The 23,207-nt window shown below is 39.7% G+C and overlaps 2 protein-coding genes across 4 annotated transcripts; one reads left to right on the forward strand and one right to left on the reverse strand.

Moving 5' to 3' along the window:
- The first annotated feature begins 1,320 nt into the window (after positions 1-1,320).
- Positions 1,321-7,185, forward strand: LOC101472635 (serine/threonine-protein phosphatase PP1-beta catalytic subunit). The gene is made up of 8 exons (XM_004550489.2): positions 1,321-1,544; positions 3,391-3,522; positions 3,962-4,192; positions 4,640-4,744; positions 5,051-5,122; positions 6,215-6,366; positions 6,735-6,869; positions 6,956-7,185. Exons 1-8 carry the CDS (start codon positions 1,493-1,495, stop codon positions 7,058-7,060), a joined length of 984 nt encoding a protein of 327 aa, XP_004550546.1. The 5' UTR covers positions 1,321-1,492; the 3' UTR covers positions 7,061-7,185.
- Positions 6,216-22,919, reverse strand: bpnt1 (bisphosphate nucleotidase 1). 3 transcript variants are annotated; one of them, XM_076874007.1, is made up of 10 exons: positions 22,546-22,850; positions 16,619-16,744; positions 16,417-16,521; positions 16,204-16,311; positions 16,000-16,048; positions 15,489-15,580; positions 14,469-14,666; positions 10,449-10,554; positions 10,174-10,326; positions 6,216-6,350 (listed from the first exon to the last, which is right to left on the reverse strand). In XM_076874007.1, the coding sequence occupies exons 2-9, from the start codon at positions 16,736-16,738 to the stop codon at positions 10,175-10,177; spliced, it is 930 nt and encodes a 309-aa protein (XP_076730122.1). In that variant the 5' UTR covers positions 16,739-16,744; positions 22,546-22,850; the 3' UTR covers positions 6,216-6,350; position 10,174. The 3 variants fall into 3 exon arrangements, with proteins under 3 accessions (XP_076730122.1, XP_004550548.1, XP_004550547.1); XM_004550491.3 differs by lacking the exon at positions 6,216-6,350 and adding an exon at positions 9,545-9,661; XM_004550490.4 differs by lacking the exon at positions 6,216-6,350 and adding an exon at positions 22,857-22,919 and having other exon boundaries at positions 9,926-10,326; positions 22,546-22,589.
- Between the last annotated feature and the right edge of the window lie 288 nt (positions 22,920-23,207).

Here is a 23,207-nt window from a genome sequence, read left to right on the forward strand (position 1 = left end):
TGTGTAATACTGGGGTTTGTGCAATATAATTGAGGTGTTTCCTTTACTGTTATCTATATTGTCCTCTGTTGTCCACTCTTCTTGTCATTGTTTGTTCTAATATGATGTGATCACTGTTTTTGTCCTTGTCACATGATCTGTGAATAGTGTCTCTGTATGTTTTTACTAATTTATCTGTAACACCAACCTGCCAGAGAGTCTGCAGATGGAAATGAGCCCAAGCCTATAATCTGGCATATTTACATTTGTTAAAATGTTCATTAATATGTATTGTCCCTCTTTCTAAATAAAAATAAATTAAATTAAATTCTATTAAAATGACCCTCATCCAGATCGCACTGCTTACAGGCATTTTCATAGCATAAAAAGATAGAGCTGGAGTCATTTAGATACCAGGGGAGGTACATTAAGTCTATATACTGTATAATTGAATGCAAAATTTGAACCAGGTGTGTGAATTTCTCCTATATTGGCTCCCTGTTAAATTCAGAATTAAATTCAAAATCCTGCTCCTCACAACGTCGTGAATCATCAGGCTCCATCTTTGTCTTTCCTGCTTCTTTAGTGCTCACAGTGAAATGAGTGTGTTCAGTTGTACGCCTGAAAGGGTGAGCATTCAACTGAGTTAAAGGAGTCTAACCATAGTAAAAGTATTTCCTTTGCAAACCCAGCATTTCATAAAGCTTTTGTATCAATGTGTTTAAGTTCACAGGGTTGTTGGATTTGTAAATATATTCTGGCATATAAAAGATAAACATAAAGTAACAATAAAAATGCCCTGCAAAATGCTACCTAGCATTAGCACAACGTCACTACCTGTAGCTTGTGCAGTATAAAATAACATTATTAAACTTTTAATTTAATTATGCTAAATGTATATGGTGCATTTGAAATTGTGAAGTAGTTGATGACTGATTCAATTTCAATTGATTTCAATTATATTAGTTCAATAAGGATAAGGTTTATATGTGGCGGATTTTAATCTAAAAAAGGGGAGGGTAGGTAGGCCTCCCAGCACTCCTGTCTACTTTCTTCATCTCTGTATCCCATTTTTCTTCCCCCTTTTTTCTTTTCCTAACCTCTTCATTTAAATACTTTTTAAGACTCTGAGTCAAGTGCTTGTACTGCATTACTGGACTGTTCTGAACGTCTTAAATCCCCTTATTGATGAAGCAAACAGCGAAGTGAAGCTTTACAAAAGTAAAGACTTAACAAATGAGTTGGGGCAAACTAAACTGAATGAAAAACAAAAACAAACACCCCCCCCCCCCCAGAATAAATAAACAAATAAAAAATCGAAAGCTATAATACCTCTGTTCGTCGATACTGTGTCTTGATAATGCTCTCTTGCCTTATTTTATATCCATAGCTTCCGTACTTTTGTACATTTAAGTGTGATTTTACTTGAGTGAGCTTGTCCACTCATCGAGCCTACAAGTCATCACTCAGGGCCAGTGTTGTCCATTAACCTGCCTGTGTGAGCATCAGAAACATGGCGGAAAGCGAGTTGAACGTTGACAGCCTCATCTCTAGATTACTGGAAGGTAGGTTAGCATTTGTGATCTAGCGTCTTTATGTAAATTTATTCGGGGAGGAGAAAAAGGCTATCTGGAGGTTCTTGTTTGTAACCAGGAACTTCACGACATGTTTCGAAAGCATTTCGCCATCGCATCCTTAGCTGTCTGTTTTTCATCGGCATCAAGCCTTAAGCTAACCGCCGCGTTAAAAAGCTATGGTAAACGTTCGACCCAAATAGTGTGGCATCACTCTATCTGTTCGTTATTGCTGGTTAATGCTAGTTTTGAGATTGTGTGGAAAATAAGAGTGATGTCAAATTGGCTTGCTGTTGCCCGATAGGGATAGTGAAAGCTAATTAAATTAAGTAGTCATATAAGTTGAGGGTTTAACAGCACCTCTTTTGTTGTAGTGGGTGCTGGTTAATATTTTTCTTATGTTGGGGAACGGGAAGAACTGTGAAATTTTATGGTTTCTTAGTAACACTAATTGTTCTCGTTCCCAAGGCAGGTAACTAAGTCGGCTACCTCTGCGGACACACCCCCTTTACGTAGGGGATCACTAAAGCCTGCACGGCTAATGAGCCTTTGCTAATTTAAACAGTAAACCAGTGTATTCCCTAGGCTGTACCTGGGGTGGGAATCAACTCAGTCCACTAGTACTGTTCTGAGGTATTAGTATTTCCCACAGTACCTGATACTTTTAAATAAAGCAATTCCATAACATTTAAGAAAACGAGAATCTTGAGTTATTAGTTGCTGTACAATGCATAATTTAAGAGCTAAAATAAATGAAATGTATCAATAAAAATGACGTATTCGATTGATTAAAAAAGTGTCTTAAATGAAAACAAAATAAACAAAACTTAAAATTTAATTGTATTTTTGGTCCAATTTCTAAAAGCTGAAAAAAAAACCTGCGTATGATACCCAGAATTATAAAGTAGTTTAAATAAACCCCACATCCATCAGTGTAAGTAAAAGTGAAGTGAACTTCTTTTACCTTTCACCCTAATCTTTTCATTTGCTCATAACAATTCAGTATTATTTTTGTTGTTGCTTGCCTGAAACCAAATAAAGAATGGTATACGGAAAACAATAAATAATATCTGGTTAAACATCCTGCTTATTGGCAGATGCACTTTGTGGTTATGGAAAAACCAATGATATGCAAAATCATTGTTACTGTCTTTACACTTCAAAATTTATTAAATCCTTCAATTCCATCTACTTTAATGCATGTCATGAACTAATTTTGGATGTATTTGTTCTGCACATACTGAAATTTGTGCATTTAACATCTGCAGGAAGAATGATAGTATTTAACATTACTAGAACTCCACTGTAATTAAAAATCAGCATCATGCTAATTTATTACAAATCTTTATTGTTTTTAATCTGTGGTTACCATTATGGGTTTAATGTGCAACTTGTACCTACTGTCAGTTTTTCAATAACATTTGTGAGTAAGCTTTCAGCTTTGGCTAGCGCTACCACATTTCTAAACAACCTTGTTTTTTTTTCTTCATACATTAATCTGCCCTCTAGACTAGACCGCCTGCGCTCACTCACTCATAAACTTCCAACTGAGCCAACAAGCTGTTCATTCCTGATCTTGCCAGTTCATAACAACCCATGTTGACTGGAGTAAATGGCATATTTGGCCAGTAGCAAAGCAAAACTTGGTGATCAGATTTCTTTCATCTGTGGTGCAAATGTAAATAAAAGACAAAACTTGTGACTTGAACATACTATTTTTTTTAATTAATAGTTTTGTTTAATATAAATGTTTTGGGAATTGGTGATATGAATGAAATGTTTTTCTTTTTCTGTTTTAATCACAATAATGATATGTGTGTTACTTTTTACCTTGTAGTGCGAGGATGCCGTCCAGGGAAGATCGTACAGATGACAGAGGCTGAGGTGCGGGGGCTCTGCATCAAGTCCAGAGAGATTTTCCTCAGTCAGCCAATTCTTCTTGAACTTGAGGCTCCACTCAAAATCTGTGGTGAGAACCCACCTATATCCCCAGAGGGCATTTATATACATTGTTTTTATTTGTTCACTACATTTACAATGCTTATGGGTTGAATTGAGCAAAAATCCACTTGGATTTGTCTTATATGTTTTAAGTCCCTTCACAGCAAGACAGTCCACCCCACAATGCTGTTATTTTTGCTCCAGGTTAACCATATTTAGATTCACAGTAGTTCACTGTAGCACAGAAACTGCATTAGTGAAGATTATGAATAACTGCCTTATTGCCTCTGACACTGCACTTACCTGTGTGCTTGTCCTGCTTGATCTCAGTGCAGCATTTGATACAGTTGAGCTTAATATTTTACTACACATTTTATAAATATGTTTATAAATATGCCATTCTTTTTCAAATATATCTGTATAATCACATGAGATCAATAAACTGTAGGTAAAAATTTTAATTTCAGGTGATATCCATGGGCAGTACACAGACTTGTTAAGGCTATTCGAGTATGGAGGTTTTCCGCCAGAGGCCAACTATCTGTTCCTGGGAGATTACGTGGATAGAGGGAAGCAGTCATTAGAGACCATTTGCCTTCTTCTCGCTTACAAGATCAAATATCCAGAAAACTTCTTCTTGCTCAGAGGGAACCACGAGTGTGCCTCCATCAATCGCATCTACGGCTTCTATGACGAATGTAAGTTGAAAAATCAGTGCTTGCCTGCATCTGAATACTGTTAGATTTAAATTCTGTTAATTTAACTTGATGGTTACAGTTTCATAGATGTAAAGATTAGCTGCTTCTGTGGTTTGTATCGATACAAACTGAAGAACTATTTTCCTTTCTCTTTCTGTTATTCAATGGAAATAAGCACTATGGCAATAAATTATGTGTAAAAGACAAAAATGTTTGATCAACATTGGATTTAATCCTTAACATTCTCTAGTGCTTACTGCACTAGAGAATACAACTCATGATTATTAAAGTAATCTGATAATGATTAAACTTCAAAACACATATTGAATTTTCTGAAAGCTAAAAATGTGAAAAGTGAACATTTCTGGTTGTGAGATAACGGAGGTTTTCATGGATGTAAAATAACACACCTGAATTGGAAATTGTTTTTGGTTAAATTTTCCTCAGGCAAACGCAGGTTCAACATAAAGCTCTGGAAGACATTCACAGACTGTTTTAACTGTCTGCCCATTGCTGCGATTATTGATGAGAAGATTTTCTGCTGTCACGGAGGTTTGTGAAACATCTGTTATGTGGGAGGTAACAAAGTACGGCTGAATAATTTGTCTCCGTGAATTAAAAGTGTGCCTCTAAATAGGCAGTGAGTGATCATATAGAATTACTCCATTTATCATTCTTAGATATTTAAATGCATTTGAGGGCTCAGCTAGTAATATATCTTGTTACTATTGCATTAACTTAACATATTTTACTAACTACAGTAAATACTTGGTAATTCATGACATTAGTCAACTTTGTTTTTGTCATGTCTAAATTTTTTACTGATGCATGTAGTAAATACTGTCTTCTTTTGCTCAGGACTGTCACCTGATCTGCAGTCCATGGAACAAATCCGACGTATTATGAGACCCACTGATGTCCCAGACACAGGTCTGTGTTTAAGTTAATAGATTCATGAAGATCATCATATATATCTGTGGTCATTTCCCACTGTGTAAAATTATGAATACATTGCCACCTACTGCTTTAGCATGTAGACTGTATATAAAGGATGGACATAGCTTTGAGGTTTAAAGAGTAAAGCCATTGTCATAGTGCCTTAAGCCCCATCCAGATATGAAACGATTTGCTCATGGTGCCTTGCTTTGTAGCTGACAGATGCTCATTACAGGACATTTTAGGCTCTGGTTGTCTAGGTAACTCTCATGTTTTTACCACCCCCTTATGTCAGTCAGCACTTTCTTTGTTCCCACTCAGAGCTGTTTAGATCACTCACCTCAGAGATGAGGAAAAATGTAACTCAGCAGTGGTCCACTTCATGTCCTTAAGTTTTTTCATCTGTTGTCATTTGAAGCATCTGACTGTTAATGGCATTCCTGGATCTTTGCTTTCCATATCGCTGTTAGTTGTTCCATTTTGAACCCCCATTTAGACTGAATTTTTACAATGGCCAGTCAGGGTGACCATACCCATCACTTCTGGTAATTCCATCACATAGCCACGCCCATTTATGGTCACTGTCACGGTACACGTAGCTACCGCCACATCAGCACTGATATATGAGAGGACAAGTCAAAACCAGAAATTTTAAAACCTTTTTTTTTTCCTTTTTTTTTTTTTTTTTACAAAAAGTGTCTTATTCCAGCTTCAGCAGCTGGAGGGCTGTGCTGCTCAAATCAACTAGTAATGTCAATTTGAGGTCGACTTTGCTGGATGGTACCATAAACACTTTTGTGATGAGGTTATGGTCTTGCTGACTAGTTTCAGTTATGTACGGTTTAGGGTGAGCCTGACTTGTGACTGACAAGTCTCTACTGTATCAGTGCATGGTGACAAGTTTGGATTTAAAACACCAAGATGTCGCTCAGAAACAAGTCTTCACAACAGTTTCACTAACCAACAGGTGAAATGTCAGGTTTTTTAAACACACAATTACATGTAGAAGTTTACAAAAATAGGCACTTGTCGGTGGGTAACTGCTCAACTCGACTGCACTGCTGACCTAAATGTGCCACATTCCAGGCTTGCTGTGCGACCTGCTGTGGTCTGATCCAGACAAAGATGTCCAGGGCTGGGGTGAAAATGATCGGGGCGTCTCCTTCACCTTTGGGGCTGATGTGGTCAGCAAGTTCCTCAACCGCCACGACTTGGACCTCATCTGTCGAGCACATCAGGTAACACTCAAGCTACTTGATGACATACAACTGTATTAAAATGGCTCAGCTGATAATTAAACTTCCATTTGTTAATGAAAACAAGTTTGGTCAGTTTTAATTGAATTAAATCATTTTTATTTATTACAGCTCGAAAGTGAAAACAGAGCTGATCATTTTGTATGCAAAACATGTTCCCTAAATATTCTTGAATGACTTACAACCACCAAGTAGAAAGTATTTTTGGCTTACTGAGTGGAACATTAAGCTACCAAAACAATCTTTAAAAAAAAAACAAGCCTTAAAAATAACTGAATTGAATTTATTACCAAAATAGGTGCCAGTTAATTTTCAGTCAGTCATCTTGTATTAATCCTGCCACACCACAGGTTGTTGAGGACGGTTATGAGTTCTTTGCAAAGCGGCAGCTGGTGACCCTGTTTTCTGCTCCCAATTACTGTGGGGAGTTTGACAATGCAGGCGGCATGATGAGCGTGGACGAATCACTCATGTGTTCTTTTCAGGTAGAGCGTGTTAATTTTGATGGCACATTAAATCTCCCTTAAATCCTCTGTAGGCTTATGTCAACACTGCTATCTGTTCTTTTCAGATCCTGAAGCCGTCAGAGAAAAAAGCTAAGTATCAGTATGGAGGGGTGAATTCAGGACGCCCTGTCACCCCACCTCGTACCACTCAGGCACCTAAAAAGAGGTGAGCAGCTGGCCCCGACTCTCCTGCTCCTCCTCTGGCTGGGCTTTGGCCCACATCCCTGCAGGCTGCCTCAAACACTCCAGCCTTCTCAGTCAGTTTATTCATGTGTAAATAAAAACTCAAAGAGAGGGTTTTTTGTTTTGCTTGTTCTGTGGGTATTTTTATGAATATGTGAGTGATTTTTCTTTTTTAATGCTACAGTATGTATTTACTCAGCTCATTCAGGAATATTAACACCAACCTTTTTTCGAAATGGGCGAGATGCTTCTTTGCCTTCAGATTTAAAAAAAAAAAAAAAAAAAAATCGTGGTTTTGTAAATGCATGCACGCTTGTGTGATTGAGATGAGCTCTTTGTTTAAGCAATGTGTAAAATCAGCACTCTCCCAGCCTACAGGTCCGAATAATTCCAGTCTCATCTCGATTCCCACTGTGTTATCTCAAGTATTACACTGGTTAAATCGTTAAACATTTTGGGAAATATGCTCCTTTGTGTTCCTGCAAACTATCAGGTAAGACTTCTCACCTGTTAAATATGGCTTTCATAGCTTAGCACAAGGGCCTGAAATCACTCTTCAGACTTCCCAGTATAAAACTTAAATTGACAGATCTCTTGTTAAGGACACATTGCATCTCAATACCTGTCACGCTTTCAAAAGTATGGATGTGCTCTCAAGGAATGGTTGTTTGTTGCATTAGTGCATTTCCCACCATCACGGGTGTTAGTTTGCAAAACAGATGTGCCATGAGCACAGATCCATTAATTAAGACACAAATTGTTGTGCTTCCAGTCTGAAAGTGCAAAAGACTCTGGAGACACTCAGGACTAACAATTTTAAGTTTTCCTAATTGATACTTTGAGGCTTTAGTTGTGCTTTTAGGTGTTGGTTTGGTTTAGGCAGCAAAAATATTTGGTTAGATTTAGGAAAAGATCATGGGTTGGGTTTAAACAGGTGTAAATGGTAAATGGCCTGTATTTATATAGCGCTTTACTAGTCCCTAAGGACCCCAAAGCGCTTTACATATCCAGTCATCCACCCATTCACACACACTGGCGATGGCAAGCTACATTGTAGCCACAGCCACCCTGGGGCGCACTGACAGAGGCGAGGCTGCCGGACACTGGCACCACCGGGCCCTCTGACCACCACCAGTAGGCAACGGGTGAAGTGTCTTGCCCAAGGAAACAACGATCGAGACTGTCCAAGCCGGGGCTCGAACCGGCAACCTTCCAATTACAAGGCGAACTCCCAACTCTCGAGCCACGATCGCCCCAAATGTTGTAGCAAATGTTTTAAAGCAGCGCATGTGGGCACAAGAGGTACTTCCAACTGAAGTGCATTAAATTCAGTGCTGGGGTAAGTGTCAACAAAAAGGACAATTTGTGTTCACAATTAGTCGTTTGTCTACTCCTTCAGGTTTTGCAGTGAGACTGAGCTGCAGGGTAGCATGAGCAAAGTATCTACCAGGTCGATTGTTAGATTTAGCTCCTCGAGTACTATTTTGTTTTTTTTTTAGGTTTATTCACAAATTAAATTTGAATTTGATTGCAATCAAATTTGGACTACCTTCTTAAAATTCACATACTATATAAGTATGGTGTACAGCATTAAAGTTGACTCAAAGAACGCCTTTAAAATTAGTGTGGGTTTTTTTTTTTTGTTCGTCCAGATAAACCAAATATTGTTAACGTTCTTGTTAATATTATTGGGCTTTGGAGGTGCTGATATGTTGATTTTGTTGTATTTGATCTCTGCTAGTCATGCTAGACACTTGATTCCAGTCTTTATGCTAAGCTCTGTTAGCTGTACCTACAGTCCCAAACAACACAACAAACGAACCGTTAATCAATTCACCATGAATTTCACACTTAGCAGGTACGGCCAAAGCATATTTCCCATAATGTTGAATTTTATCTTTAAATGTGACAGCTAAGACTTTTCTCACGACTCAAGAATGTTTTCTTCCTATGGAGATGCCAATAAAATCCAGAGACTTTTATGATGTTAGTGCAATAAACATTGCTAGAAATTTTGCTGTATGCAAGCACAATTATGTGAGAGGGCTATTAAAGCCTCTTAATTTCAAAAAGATGCCAACTTGTGCTAAATCTTTAGTTGGGCATTTGTATAAAGCCGATGCTCCTCGTAGTGTTTCAAGTCCATTTTTCCACAACTCATACTGTACTGTGTACATTTTTAATCCCTCACATCACTGAACAAGCATTAGTGGGTGTTTCCATTGTTGGTATAAAATATCGATAAAGCAACATTGTAAATGGTTCCTTTTTTGCTTCTGAAGTAAAAATCCAGACATCATGGACCCACACCGCTCAGAGAGCACTTTGAGTGTGTGTCCTTTAGTCTGATAAATACAGTAAATGTGTAGAAAAGTAGACAGATGTGCCAGTGTGAAAAAAGAGAAATAGAAGGTAAGAAAATGAAGAACACGGCATCTTGTTAGATACAAGACGAGGTTTCAAATACAGGATTAACTAGTCGTTGTCAGTTTATTTTTAGTGTTCACAGCTCAGTTGTATGTTTGTTCTTCACAGCAGTGGGGTTTGACCATTGCCCTCTTTCACTGTCCAGAATGCATTTTCTGTTACTGTGTGTAAAAAGAGGGTAAAATGTATCAAGTCAAGATGCCTGCATTTTGTTTGTTGTTGGCATTGCATTACGTATAGACTGTTCCGACTTTGTGGTTACCGAATCAAGTACAGTACATCATTTCCAACTCACTAACCAACATTTAACCTTCAGATCTTGCCTTTTGCCTTGTAAATCTATTGGTCTTCAAGTTGAGAAACCGTATGTTAAGATGTTCTGAGATTTGTACAAGTTTGTTTCAAATGAGTGAAATAAATGGAAGTGCTGTTAAGCCTGCTTTAATACTTGTGTCTGATTCATTAAATTAGTGCAGATCATAGTGGTAGTTTGGTTAGTCTGCTGACACTCAGAAATCACGGTGATTTGTTTTAGGCACAGGAACACAGAATACCCTCAATACTGCTGTTACTAGTTACATTTAAAAATTAGATACACCAGTCAAATAATGTGGTTAATAAAAAAACAAAACAGTGATTTTACACTGTATGTTTTGACAACATAAAGACAGACCTCAGTCTGACTTGAGAGCTTGCAGCACTGACTGTGGTACTCTGCTGACGTAGTACTTGTGGTTACGGAGTGTAGCAAGAACCCCGGCAGAGTTCATGTGCTTTACACTAGCATCATAGCGGTATGCATTTCCATGCATATCAGTCAGTTTACCTGCATTAGAAAAAGAGATGATCAGGAAATATTTGGGAAACGATTTTAGAAAGTGGTTTAAACCCTAAAAAAAACAGTGTCTATACATGACATTATGTTGCTATATGATTAAACGTTTTCACCTCCAACAGCATGCAGGATTGCTTCAGGGGCACAAGTGTCCCACTTCTTGCACCCTGGACTAGCAAAGACATAGGCAGAAGCTTTTCCTTCAACAAGCTGGATAATCTGCAGGTAGAGAAGCACGGACAGAAAAATGTACGTTCAGTCTCTCTGTGTAGAATTTATCTATGTACAGTGGGGCAAAAAAGTATTTAGTCAGCCACCGATTGTGCAAGTTTCCCCACTTAAAATGATGACAGAGGTCAGTAATTTGCACCAGAGGTACACTTCAACTGTGAGAGACAGAATGTGAAAAAAAAAAATCCATGAATCCACATGGTAGGATTTGTAAAGAATTTATTCGTAAATCAGGGTGGAAAATAAGTATTTGGTCAATAACAAAAATACAACTCAATACTTTGTAACATAACCTTTGTTGGCAATAACAGAGGTCAAACGTTTACTATAGGTCTTTACCAGGGGCCTGTTCTTCGTACGTCGCTTACTACATCCAAGATCAAATGACACATCCAAGACCAAACCATCGCGCTAACCGTGAGCTCGCTAATCCGGTTCCCCGAACACACCTGCTGTTGACGATTAGTACAGCTGGACACAGTAATGTGACATCACTGGGTGTCGTAAAAGGGGCTACGCATCAATAGTAGAAACATTGATCGGCAACCCGCTGATTGGTCGGCGAAAATGTCGAAGGAGCGCGCTCGGTATTTTCCGGCAGCAGAGCAAGAACTCATGAGTGAGGGATTTCAGGAGTTTCAGAGTTTAATGAAAACGCAAGAGAACACTGCAAAGGCTGAAAAAGCAAGGAGAGAGGGCTGGCAGAAAGTTGCTGACAAATCAAACTCGTAGGTAATTTAATAATAATAATAATAATGGATTGGGTTTATATAGCGCTTTCCAAGGCACCCAAAGCGCTGTACGATACCACTATTCATTCACTCCCACATTCACACACTGGTGGAGGCAGCTACGGTTGTAGCCAGGCTGCCATATCGCGCCATCGGCCCCTCTGGCCAACACCAGTAGGCGGTAGGGTAGATCTATCATATGACACTATATTGTCCAATATCATATGGCATTATATTATATTATAATATGTTATATTATATCCCCTTTCACATTAGAGCCACAACAGGACCCACAAGAACATGGGAACAAGTAAAAGTGGAATACAGGAGTATTCTACAGAATGGTAATATTTATCTCTTAGATTGCTTTTCGTCTCTTGGCAAGGTAATACTGGCCTGTAATACTCTGTTAGTTTGTTCATAACAGCAACCAAGAAAAGGGCAGAGGAAAAAAAGACAGGTGGTGGTCCTGCACCCCCTCGTCAACAAGTTGGTTAAGTAAATAATACCCTCACGGGAATATCGATATCTCTCAATGAGCACACTGTCGCGCTGAGCTAAAGGATCCTGTCTATCCCGCAATATACGCTGAATTCTGAGGACTCTCCTTATCAATCTTGCACCTTCCGCAATGGGTTGGTCGCGTATACGGACAGGACATGGCTGCGACAGACTTCCCAAATCCACCTTCGCTTTTATAGCCGTGGTCTCTCATCTTGATTACACGAAGTAATTTACAATTACTACTCTGAAATATGAATTACATCTGTAATAATCACATACATGTAATAGAATGTTAATAGTACATTTCCCTTTTTTAGGAAATGACCTGTATGTATCTGTGTGACATCAATAAAAGGATCAAGTGCTGCATTATCTTTAGTTACATTGATGTTATTTATTTATGGTGAAACAGTGGTGGAATATCGCTGTTGCTTTCGTATGAATGAAGCGGACATACCTGCGTGGCCGCGATCTAATCCTGTTTACATAAAGTAAACCTGCTCCCGAGCAGGTTTACGCTTACGGCTCTGTTGCTATGACAGCAAGTCCCGGATGAGCTTCGGGGAACCGAACGATCCAGGATCACGCAAAATCGTCAACAATCTAATCCAGCTAACTTACTTAGCGAGGTACGAAGAACAGGCCCCAGGTTTGCACACACAGTAGCTGGTATTTTGGCCCATTCCTCCATGCAGATCTTCTCGAGAGCAGTGATGTTTTGGGGCTGTCGCCGAGCAACACGGACTTTCAACTCCCGCCACAGATTTTCTATGGAGTTGAGGTCTGGAGACTGGCTAGGCCACTCCAGGACTTTCAAATGCTTCTTATGGAGCCACTCCTTTGTTGCCCGGGCGGTGTGTTTTGGATCATTGTCATGTTGGAAGACCCAGCCTCGTTTCATCTTCAAAGTTCTCACTGATGGAAGGAGGTTTTGGCTCAAAATCTCACGATACATGGCCCCATTCATTCTGTCCTTAACACGGATCAGTCGTCCTGTCCCCTTGGCAGAAAAACAGCCCCATAGCATGATGTTTCCACCCCCATGCTTCACAGTAGGTATGGTGTTCTTGGGATGCAACTCAGTATTCTTCTTCCTCCAAACACGACGAGTTGAGTTTATACCAAAAAGTTCTACTTTGGTTTCATCTGACCACATGACATTCTCCCAATCCTCTGCTGTATCATCCATGTGCTCTCTGGCAAACTTCAGACGGGCCTGAACATGCACTGGCTTCAGCAGCGGAACACGTCTGGCACTGCGGGATTTGATTCCTTGCCGTTGTAGTGTGTTACTGATGGTGACCTTTGTTACTTTGGTCCCAGCTCTCTGCAGGTCATTCACCAGGTCCCCCCGTGTGGTTCTGGGATCTTTGCTCACCGTTCTCATGATCATTTTGACCCCACGGGATGAGATCTTGCGTGGAGCCCCAGATCGAGGGAGATTATCAGTGGTCTTGTATGTCTTCCATTTTCTGATGATTGCTCCCACAGTTGATTTTTTCACACCAAGCTGCTTGCCTATTGTAGATTCACTCTTCCCAGTCTGGTGCAGGTCTACAATACTTTTCCTGGTGTCCTTCGAAAGCTCTTTGGTCTTGGCCATGGCGGAGTTTGGAGTCTGACTGTTTGAGGCTGTGGACAGGTGTCTTTTATACAGATGATGAGTTCAAACAGGTGCCATTCATACAGGTAACGAGTGGGGGACAGAAAAGCTTCTTACAGAAGACGTTACAGGTCTGTGAGAGCCAGAGATTTTCCTTGTTTGAGGTGACCAAATACTTATTTTCCACCCTGATTTACGAATAAATTCTTTACAAATCCTACCATGTGAATTCATGGATTTTTTTTTCACATTCTGTCTCTCACAGTTGAAGTGTACCTCTGGTGCAAATTACTGACCTCTGTCATCATTTTAAGTGGGGGAACTTGCACAATCGGTGGCTGACTAAATACTTTTTTGCCCCACTGTAACTAGACAAAAGCATTCACTTTTCCAAGTTTTAATTTTAATAATGTAAAAGAAAAATCTCACTGCTTCATAATTCATTGGTCACTAATGCAAAAAAGTGAGTTCAATTTGTTAGCACTTTTTTTATATTGATTTACATCTTTCTTTTATTATTTATATAGTAACAACCTTCACCACCTTCATAATGGGGTGCTAAACTAAAGCAAAGAGCCTGCAACAATAGAGAGAAAACCACATTTACAACAATCTTCTATGAATGCTACTTTGCAATACTGGCAATCTTTTAATATAAAGAGAACGCCGGTTGGGGTGAGAGGAAAGAAGAGCAGAGAGAGCTGATAACCAATAAACTAAACAAAGCACAAACTCCAGGACGATACATAAAATAAAGCCATGGAGTAGTGGGATATAAATGCATGAAGGGTGCATTTGGTAGATTATGTGAGGTATGCCTGCAGACAAAGCCCTATGATAGCATAAGAAGAGCACAGGACCCTACTTTAACAGAACCTGTGGATTCAAAGCTTGTGATGGCACACGGGGAATCAATCAACTGACTGTTCATTCTATACGTGCAGTTTTTCTGTCTTGATGATCTCTGAAATTAAAGATAATGTTGATAAGTTTTAAAAAACCCTGCCCGAACAAGTACACAGAGTTGTTACCACTGTCAGAAGAAAATTTTAGATCCATCTTACCTTATTTCCAGCACCACCCACTCGTACAACTTCGTGAGGCTCCATGGCATCCACACAGTCTGTTACCAGCTTGTTGCTATGGGAACGGGTGGTGGTGACAATCCGTCTGTCACCTGGAACTTCCTGGAGCTGGAACCCAAAAGCGCCCAATCCCAGCATCCCCCACATGGTTCTTCCTAATTGTGTTCCTGCACCAAGCTGATGTTGAAAATGTCACAATTAACCTTACTCACTCAACTACTACAGACTGTTTCTGTTACATATATGTGCAGCTGCAAGAGTCCTACTGTGATATCATGCTTTTACATTCCCTAATGTGCACAACAATGAGACAAGCCCAGATATCAAACGGTGGAAAAGCAGGGGTTCAAGCAACTGGTTAAAAAGCTTGACGGAAGTGACGACATTCCAGGTAGAAAATATTTTTCAGTTTCAGTTTTATTGGGTGTCAATATCGTGCAGGTCCTGGAGAGTTACAAGGTTAGATTACTTTAGTTATTCTAAATTTAGAAGTTAAAAAGTTAATCATCATTAATATCATCATTGCAAATTTCATTGAACTATTGTGTTATAATTTTAAAGCTATATTGCTCACTCAGATGCTAAGCTGCTGGCCTATTGTTATAGCTTGCATGTAGATTTTTAATAAGCGAGCTATTCTATAATGCATCTCTAAGATGTACAATGCAATTCAGCAACTGAAGACTAAAATATGGCTCTAGTCAGCGTTTATCAGGAGAAGATGGGCCACAGCACAGCTGAGACTTCTAATTTTGCCTCTGAGAAGCCATCAAGCTCACCAGGTACAGCATGCTCAGTGGGTAAGAAAATCACATTATTTCCATCTCTGGTGACTCTTTCATCTGTGCAGCTTTTGTGCGCTGTTTTTAGTGCGTCTTCTGATGATTTTGTTGTGTACTATAAGGTGAATGATGTTTACAAAAAGTACTACAAAATAGCCGACACACTATATAGCAAAGCTGTTAGACAGTTTGAACACAGTTTTGATTTGGCTTGTACCTGGTAGTTGTAGAACGGCTGGTTGATCACGCCTGCGATGGCTTTGCCTCCATATGCAATCCCAATGAGCACTGTCACATTATCCAGGAGCCCTGAAGTCAGGAAGCAGCAGGATGTTAGCTGGAAGCCACTAAACGACATTACTGCACTTTCACTCATAAATATTTCTAGTGTGGCCATAATAATTAATATTCTGCAAGGCCCGGCTTAACCGTTGCCTTCCCATACAGAGAGCTGTGCTGTGAGGCTGAGGGGTGTCCAACCCTTTGTGTGGTGCCTGGGCCACAGCTTGGAAATGGAAACACCTCGATGCTAGGGTCAGCAGAAAGACAGCGGACAGGTGGATAAGCAGGAGCAGGGATGAACAAAGAAGAGGCAAAAAAAGTAGCAGTGAAGTTCTGAGAGCTGAGAACCAGAAAGCAACCAAGCAGGCTTGTGCACAGAGAGCTTTATGCAGCTGAATACACAGAGATGGGAGGAGATTTTTAAGACATGCTTCAGAAGAGCATACCTTCAGTATATTCCTTTGTGCCATCAAGAGGATCTACCCACACAACTATCTGAAATTCAGATAGACACATTCAGAACAAGTACGTATACACCGTAGGAGGTAAACAGTGTCCAAGCAACAACTGTACAACACTGATTTGTAATAGCAGAAAATACTTTTTTATTCAGGTGCTAAACCTCTGAAACTAAACCCACATGTGATTACCTCTTCTTCTTTCAGCTGGCTGTACTCAGGTGGACAACTTCTCTGAAGAATTTCCTCTGACTGGCCAGTCTCAATTAGATCTTCCTGTATCACTTCAGAAGGAAGATCCTGAACAAAGTATATAAATATTCATGAGCTTTGTCATAATACGAGGATGTTTTTAGGTCTAGGTATCCACAGCAAATAATTTGGCTAAATATTGTTGACACTTACCTCCTCTCCAATTATGGTGATTTTGGGGAAACGTTTGGACAGTGAAGCACAAATGCTCTGCTGTGCTAGTCTGTCTGCCAGTGTTTGCAGATCATTAGCGCCTGTCTGTGCAAAAGTAGAAACAGAAATGTTAAACTTATATGTTTAACCATGAGTGCAGCTAGTGTTGTTAAACCACAAAATGCACATAGTGGGGTCATACCTTTTCCACAATACCAAGTTCTCCACTGTGAAGGACCTTCCGTACAATGGTCCCAGCCTTTTCAGCCACAGCATAGGCTGAGGCCACCAGTCGCATAACAACAGCAGGACTTCCAGGCATTGCTTTCTGGTTGGTGTAGGGCAGAAGAAAGTAAAACTCATAAAACTAGGAGTGATTTTGTTCATTATGCCAATCTGCTATAGCCAGGTTTAAAAACTCAAATGCATAGTACTCCAGTTGATAAATATAATATCTTAAATAAAAGATAACAATGATGACCCTTATTGTTATCTGACAGAGAAGCTCTTCTACCCCTATATACGGGAGGAAACAGGACTGGACAACCGTGAATAGGAAGGTTAACAACAAATCTCCAAAACAACTGAATGTGAAACTGCAGAACAGATTTGCTCCACTATCAAAGGACCCTGGATCTATATCGGACAACCATCCATCTAAAAGCAGCGAAATAAGGTCTGAAAATCTGTTGAAAAGTGAAAGGCCACAGGGAAAGCTAAAGGCTAGGCCTGAAACTCTGATTGTACATCCTTTACGGCAGAGTCACCCACAAAGGATGTGCGGTAAGAACACTAAAGTCCTCTGCTTTCCTAACGATATGGTCAACAACCTGAAGGAGAGAATTCTTCAAATTGCAGATGAATATCCAACTGTGACAAACATTGTTCTGCATACAGGGTCAAACGATGTGTCCAAACAACAGTCGGAGGTTCTGAAACTGGACTTTACTGGATTATTAAATACTGTAAACTCTCTGAATGCAGCTGTATTCATCAGTGGACCTGTACCGCCGGTCAGAGGAGGAGACGAGAGATTCAGCAGGTTGTTTACACTGAATAAATGGCTTATATCAGCATGTGCTGACCACTCAGTGCACTTTATCGACAACTTTAATATTTTTTGGGAACGCAGGCATCTGTTCAAAGCAAATGGATTTAATTTTAACAAGTCAGGGGTGAAACTGTTCACCTCCAACTTGTTTTATTCCATACGTCATCCATCCGTGCTTGGTGCCAAGGCTGAGATAAACGAGGAGTTATCTCATAAAGAGGAACAAACAGTACTCCAAGAACAGACAAAGCCCAGCAGAAACCTTGAGGAGGAGCTCCATTTGCCCCCACCCGGGAAGAGCCTCAGAAAGGAGAGACATCTAAGGCAAGAAGAGGGGTCCCTATTTGCCTCCAACTCTCTCAACAACACCAACGACCAGGACAAGGGACCACGACCTTCCCCAGTCCCCCAAACCCCTGACAGGCCATCACCCTCCTCCCCCTCCCTTTCTCCCTCCTCCCCACACCTGAAATTCACTGAGGAGATGATGGAGCGGGTCAATGCTGGGCTCAGATCTACCCCCCGTCCCAATCCCTTTTTGTCCCCCATAAACCTCCCACCAGAGCGGCCAAAGGTTCGCCATCGAGCCCCACCCTCAACAGAGCAATCGAAGTCACATTGCCCAGCCTCGCCCCCCTTAGTTCCTCTTCATGCCCTGTCTCCGCAGTCTGATGCGTGATGTGTGAAGGGTCCGGGCTGTGAGGATTATGGCAGTGATGACTTTTCCCAGGAGAAGCTGGGACCCTGTTTACTAGAAGGTTTTAAAATTTCTGTACTTTTAGGTGACAGGAGACATGTGGCCTGGTCAAAACACAGAGAGCTGCACTCTAAAAGATCTTTAAACATAGTAAACATACCTTGTGTGCCACAGACTGCTCCCAAACACGAGGGGACAAGTAATACCTCTAAAACACTTAAGTTGGCTTTATTAAACATTAGATCTCTAGCAGGGAAAACATTTTTAATTAATGATTTAATCACTGAGCACAGCCTTGATTTTATGTTTTTAACTGAAACTTGGTTGGACCAAAGTAACAGTGGAGCTGTTCTCATCGAGACGACCCCTCCTAACTACAGTTTTATCAGTGAGGTCAGGGCGAGCAGGAGAGGAGGAGGGGTTGCTGTCTTATTTAATGAATCATTTCAATGTAAGCAGCTATCTCCTGGAAGTTTTCAGTCTTTTGAATATGTGGCTTTACAGCTGAAGGCCCCATCCAAAGTTGTGTTTCTTAATGTTTACAGGCCTCCCAAATACTGCACAGACTTTTTTAATGACCTCAGTGAACTGCTGTCTGTGATCTGTGTTGATTTTGACTGTGTAATTATTGCTGGGGATTTTAACATTCATGTGGACAACCCTCAGGACAAAGGGACTAAAGACCTGAGTAACACTCTGGGCAACTTTGGGCTGACTCAGCATGTAACAGAGGCCACACATAATAGAGGACACACTCTTGACCTACTGATCTCCAAGAGCCTGAGCATTTCAAAGGTTACTGTGTCTGATGTGGGCCTGTCTGATCATTACTGTGTTTTCTTTGAAAGTAAAATCTCAGCCCACACAAATATATCAACAACAGTGATCACAAAACGGTGTATAACTGAACACAGTAGTGCAATTTTTAACCAGGTCTTCCCATTAACACCTGACCTGCCCAGAGGGTCAGTCAATGAGCTCGTCAATAGCTTCAATGCTAACATGTTAAATGTAATGGACACTATTGCTCCCATTAAGGTGAAGGTTATCTCTGGAAGGAAACTCCACACTGGTGAAAAAAGAAAAAAGAGAGTGTAGGAAAGCTGAGCGCAGATGGAGAAAAACAAACCTCCAGGTTCATTATGACATTTATAAAGAGAAACTTCACAATTATAATTTACAACTGAGGAATGCAAGGAGGTCCTACTTCTCTGACATCATCACTAAAAACAGCCATAATGCTCGGGTCTTATTTTCTACAGTTGACAGGCTAACAAACCCTCCTGTGTCAGTGGCAGCTGAACTTCATTCGACCATGGCCTGCAATGACTTTGCCAAATTCTTCACTGAAAAAATCCAAAAAATTAGACAAGCAATTGGTACATCAACAGCAGATCCAGGATATGTACTGTGTCCACCAAAAAACTGTTTAAACACCATGAAACAGTTTCAACCTATTAACAGCAAAGACCTGGAGGACATCTTAGGTCAACTGAACTCCTCCTCCTGCTGTTTAGATGTCCTGCCAACAAGTTTTTTCAAAAAGGTCTCAAAGACTTTAGAGTCAGACCTGTTACAGATCGTCAACTTTTCTTTATTATCAGGTGTGTTTCCAGAATCACTAAAAACTGCTGTAATCAAACCTATACTGAAAAAGGACAATCTTGACAAGACACAAATGAACAACTACAGGCCGATCTCAAATCTCCCATTTTTAAGTAAGATCATTGAAAAAGCAGTTTCTCAACAGCTCAGTTACTTCTTAAAACAGAATAATTGCTACGATGCCTTCCAGTCAGGTTTTAGACAGAACCACAGCACTGAAACCGCTCTGACCAAAGTGTTTAATGACATATGTCTGAATACAGACAGTGGAAAAATGTCAGTCCTAGTTTTACTGGATCTCAGTGCAGCATTTGATACAGTTGACCATAACATATTACTCAAACGACTGGAGAACTAGACAGGTCTTTCAGGAACTGTACTAAACTGGTTCAAAACATACGTAGAAAACAGGAAATACTTTGTATCAATAGGTAACTTCACATCTGAGCAGACAAGTATCACATGTGGAGTTCCCCAAGGTTCCATCTTGGGACCCCTTCTGTTTAACATCTACATGCTCCCACTGGCACAGATTATAAACAACAACAAAATAAACTATCACAGCTATGCAGATGACACACAAATATATATCACAATGTCACCAGGAGACCGAGGCCCTGTACAGGCTCTTGGTAAATGCATTGAGGAAATCAATGACTGGTTGTGCCACAATTTTCTCCAGCTAAACAAAAACAAAACTGAGGTAATAGTCTTTGGCGCCAAAGAAAAACGATTACAGGTCACCAGAGAACTTCAATCTATACATCTAAAAACCACAAACCAGGCGAGAAATTTGGGTGTAGTGATGGATGTAGACCTAAACTTAGAAAAACACATTAAGACAATAACAAAGTCAGCTTACTATCACCTCAAGAATATATCAAGGATAAAAGATCTGATGTCTCAACAGGACCTGGAAAAACTAGTCCATGCATTCATCTTTAGTAGGCTTGATTACTGTAACAGCATCTTTACAGGTCTACCTAAAAAATCAGTCAGACAACTACAGCTCATTCAGAACTCTGCTGCTCGAGTCCTCACTAAGACCAAAAAAGTGGACCACATCAGTCCAGCTCTGAGGTCCTTACACTGGCTGCCTGTCCGTCAGAGGATAGACTTTAAAGTTCTGATGCTGGCCTATAAAGCTCTGAATGGTTTAGGACCAAAATACATCAATGACCTCCTGACCCAGTATGAACCTTCCAGATCCCTCAGGTCATCTGGATCCGGTCTTTTATCAGTTCCCAGAGTCAGAACCAGACACGGAGAAGCTGCATTCAGCTTTTATGCTCCTTATATCTGGAACAAACTCCCAGAAAGCCTCAGATCAGCTGAAACACTCAGTTTATTTAAATCCAGGTTGAAGACTCACCTGTTCTCAGCTGCATTTGAATAAAGCACCAAATCCACACTTTAAGCTTAAATTTCAAAACTTACATTTAACTACTGATTTTATCTACTGTTCTGATTTTATCTGTTTTGATTTTATATACTGTTTTGTTTGTTTGTTTGTTTGTTTGTTTGTTTGTTTGTTAATTAGTTAGTTAGTTTATTTGCTTGTTTTAATCAATTTTAAATCATGCTTTTTATTTGTTCTTGTTTCTAATGTCTCTGTAAAGCACTTTGAATCACCTTGTTGTTGAATTGTGCTATACAAATAAACTTGCCTTGCCTTGCCTTAAAATTAACAAAAAAATAATTCCTTTTTGGATTTATTCCTTAAAAAATAGCTGAAAAATACCAAATACTCTGGAGAAGCAAATAGCTTTTACAATCCCCCAGTTAAATTAAAAGAATACATAGGATACTGCAGCTACAAGAGTTAATGACGAAGTTAAGCTGATCACAACACACTAATATCAGAAAAATAATAGTAGCTTCTTTTTGTTGTACATTTTTCTTATCTTAATGTACATCAAAAAATATTTTTAGGTTATTTTAATAAGATTTACACATTCAAATGAAAATATTTAGCTAAAGGCAGTTGTCCCATTAATTCACAACAACACTAGTGCCATCATCTGCCAATATTTTTTAGCAAAGTGCTACAAGTCGAAAATGTCACTTTAATGTGATATAGATAGATAGATAGATAGATAGATAGATAGATAGATAGATAGATAGATAGATAGATAGATATACATACACACACAGGTCAGACTGGTCTAAAAACAACTACTCAAGCAGGTCTTTCAACTCTCCACTCCCTATAATGCTAAAGGATGTGGATATCCCGAATATGGTCATCTGTGGCATAGGTTATGCTGTGGGTGCAGCAGCTGATTAATTGACTAATCATTCAGCTGTACTTTACTGTGTAAATCAATAATTTCTAGTATACCTTGTACTCATATGCATAAATTTGTAAAGTAATTAAACTGTTACACAAACATAAACATTACTCGCTGAAATATAGTGCAGTACAGGTATAAGGTCTCACAAATAGACAAGAGTAAAGTTTAAGTATGTTAAGATTGCATTTTAGTAAGTACAGTACTAAATGTACTTAATAACAGCCTAACATTGATAGTTTAAAACTCAGTGAATGCCGTCTTTCGATAACCAGCTTCGTAGCTTAAATATTAAGTAGTTAACTTTGCATTTTAGAGTGATTAGTTTAGCTAAGTAACTAAAAGTCGGGTGTAAACGGAATTCTAAGTAAGCTCGTGCAGTTAAGGCTAATTAGCCACCATGCTATAGCTCAAAGCTAGGTGACTAAAAATCTAAAATGAAGAATATTAAAAAATATATCCTCTTAACTTTGATGAGTACTTACTGATGCTAACGCTGTGCAATAGCCACAGTTTTCCTGGACTGCACCTGGAGATTGTGAAGAAGGGAGATGCAGGAAGTGGTAGACCTTTTATCCCCACAAGATATGTACCCCCTCGCCCAAAAGACAAACTCTCAGCAACGTTTCAGAATGAACCCGTCAACAAATAATAAGAATGCCGACACGGATTAAAATACAGCGATTATCTCTCATATATGAATGTGTTTAAGTAATTCGAATTTGTATTACGCAAAACAACGTTAAATTTTGCTTAAAACTGGTCTAATCACAATGTAAAACCGTTACGGAAGTACCGGAATGTGGAGGTGAACCATTTCGCTTTTGCTCATGAAACACGTTTTCTCTGTAATGACAGATGTGACGGGTCAAAGTGCCCGCCGGTTTCGTCGAAGGGGAGGAAAGGAAGGACAGCCGTACAGTTTTTTGTTTAAATTTTATTTAACATTCAGTTTTCTTGACCGTAATTCTGTTTTCAGTGAGAAAGCTGTGTTTTGCATTTTAGAACTCCACTTCGTGAATCGCAAACACAATTTGTTATCGGACATCTGTACTTTTTTTCCCTCCTTCTAATTTTCTGTCATATGCAGCATTACAGTAGTGGATGTTCATGTGTCTGCACAAATAATCATTGAGAACCAAAAGCT

The sequence above is a fragment of the Maylandia zebra genome, linkage group LG15 (genome assembly GCF_041146795.1).
Source record: "Maylandia zebra isolate NMK-2024a linkage group LG15, Mzebra_GT3a, whole genome shotgun sequence".
Lineage (NCBI taxonomy): Eukaryota > Metazoa > Chordata > Actinopteri > Cichliformes > Cichlidae > Maylandia > Maylandia zebra.

Coding starts and splice junctions, on each gene's coding strand:
- bpnt1 (XM_076874007.1), bottom strand. CDS start 16,738: ATGCCTGGAAGTCCTGCTGTTGTTATGCGACTGGTGGCCTCAGCCTAT. Junction 16,522..16,618: donor AACTTGGTATTGTGGAAAAG/GTATGACCCCAC, acceptor ACTTTTGCACAG/ACAGGCGCTAATGATCTGCA. Junction 10,327..10,448: donor AATCCTGCATGCTGTTGGAG/GTGAAAACGTTT, acceptor TTTCTAATGCAG/GTAAACTGACTGATATGCAT.
- LOC101472635 (XM_004550489.2), top strand. CDS start 1,493: ATGGCGGAAAGCGAGTTGAACGTTGACAGCCTCATCTCTAGATTACTG. Junction 5,123..6,214: donor CACTGATGTCCCAGACACAG/GTCTGTGTTTAA, acceptor GCCACATTCCAG/GCTTGCTGTGCGACCTGCTG. Junction 6,367..6,734: donor TCATCTGTCGAGCACATCAG/GTAACACTCAAG, acceptor GCCACACCACAG/GTTGTTGAGGACGGTTATGA.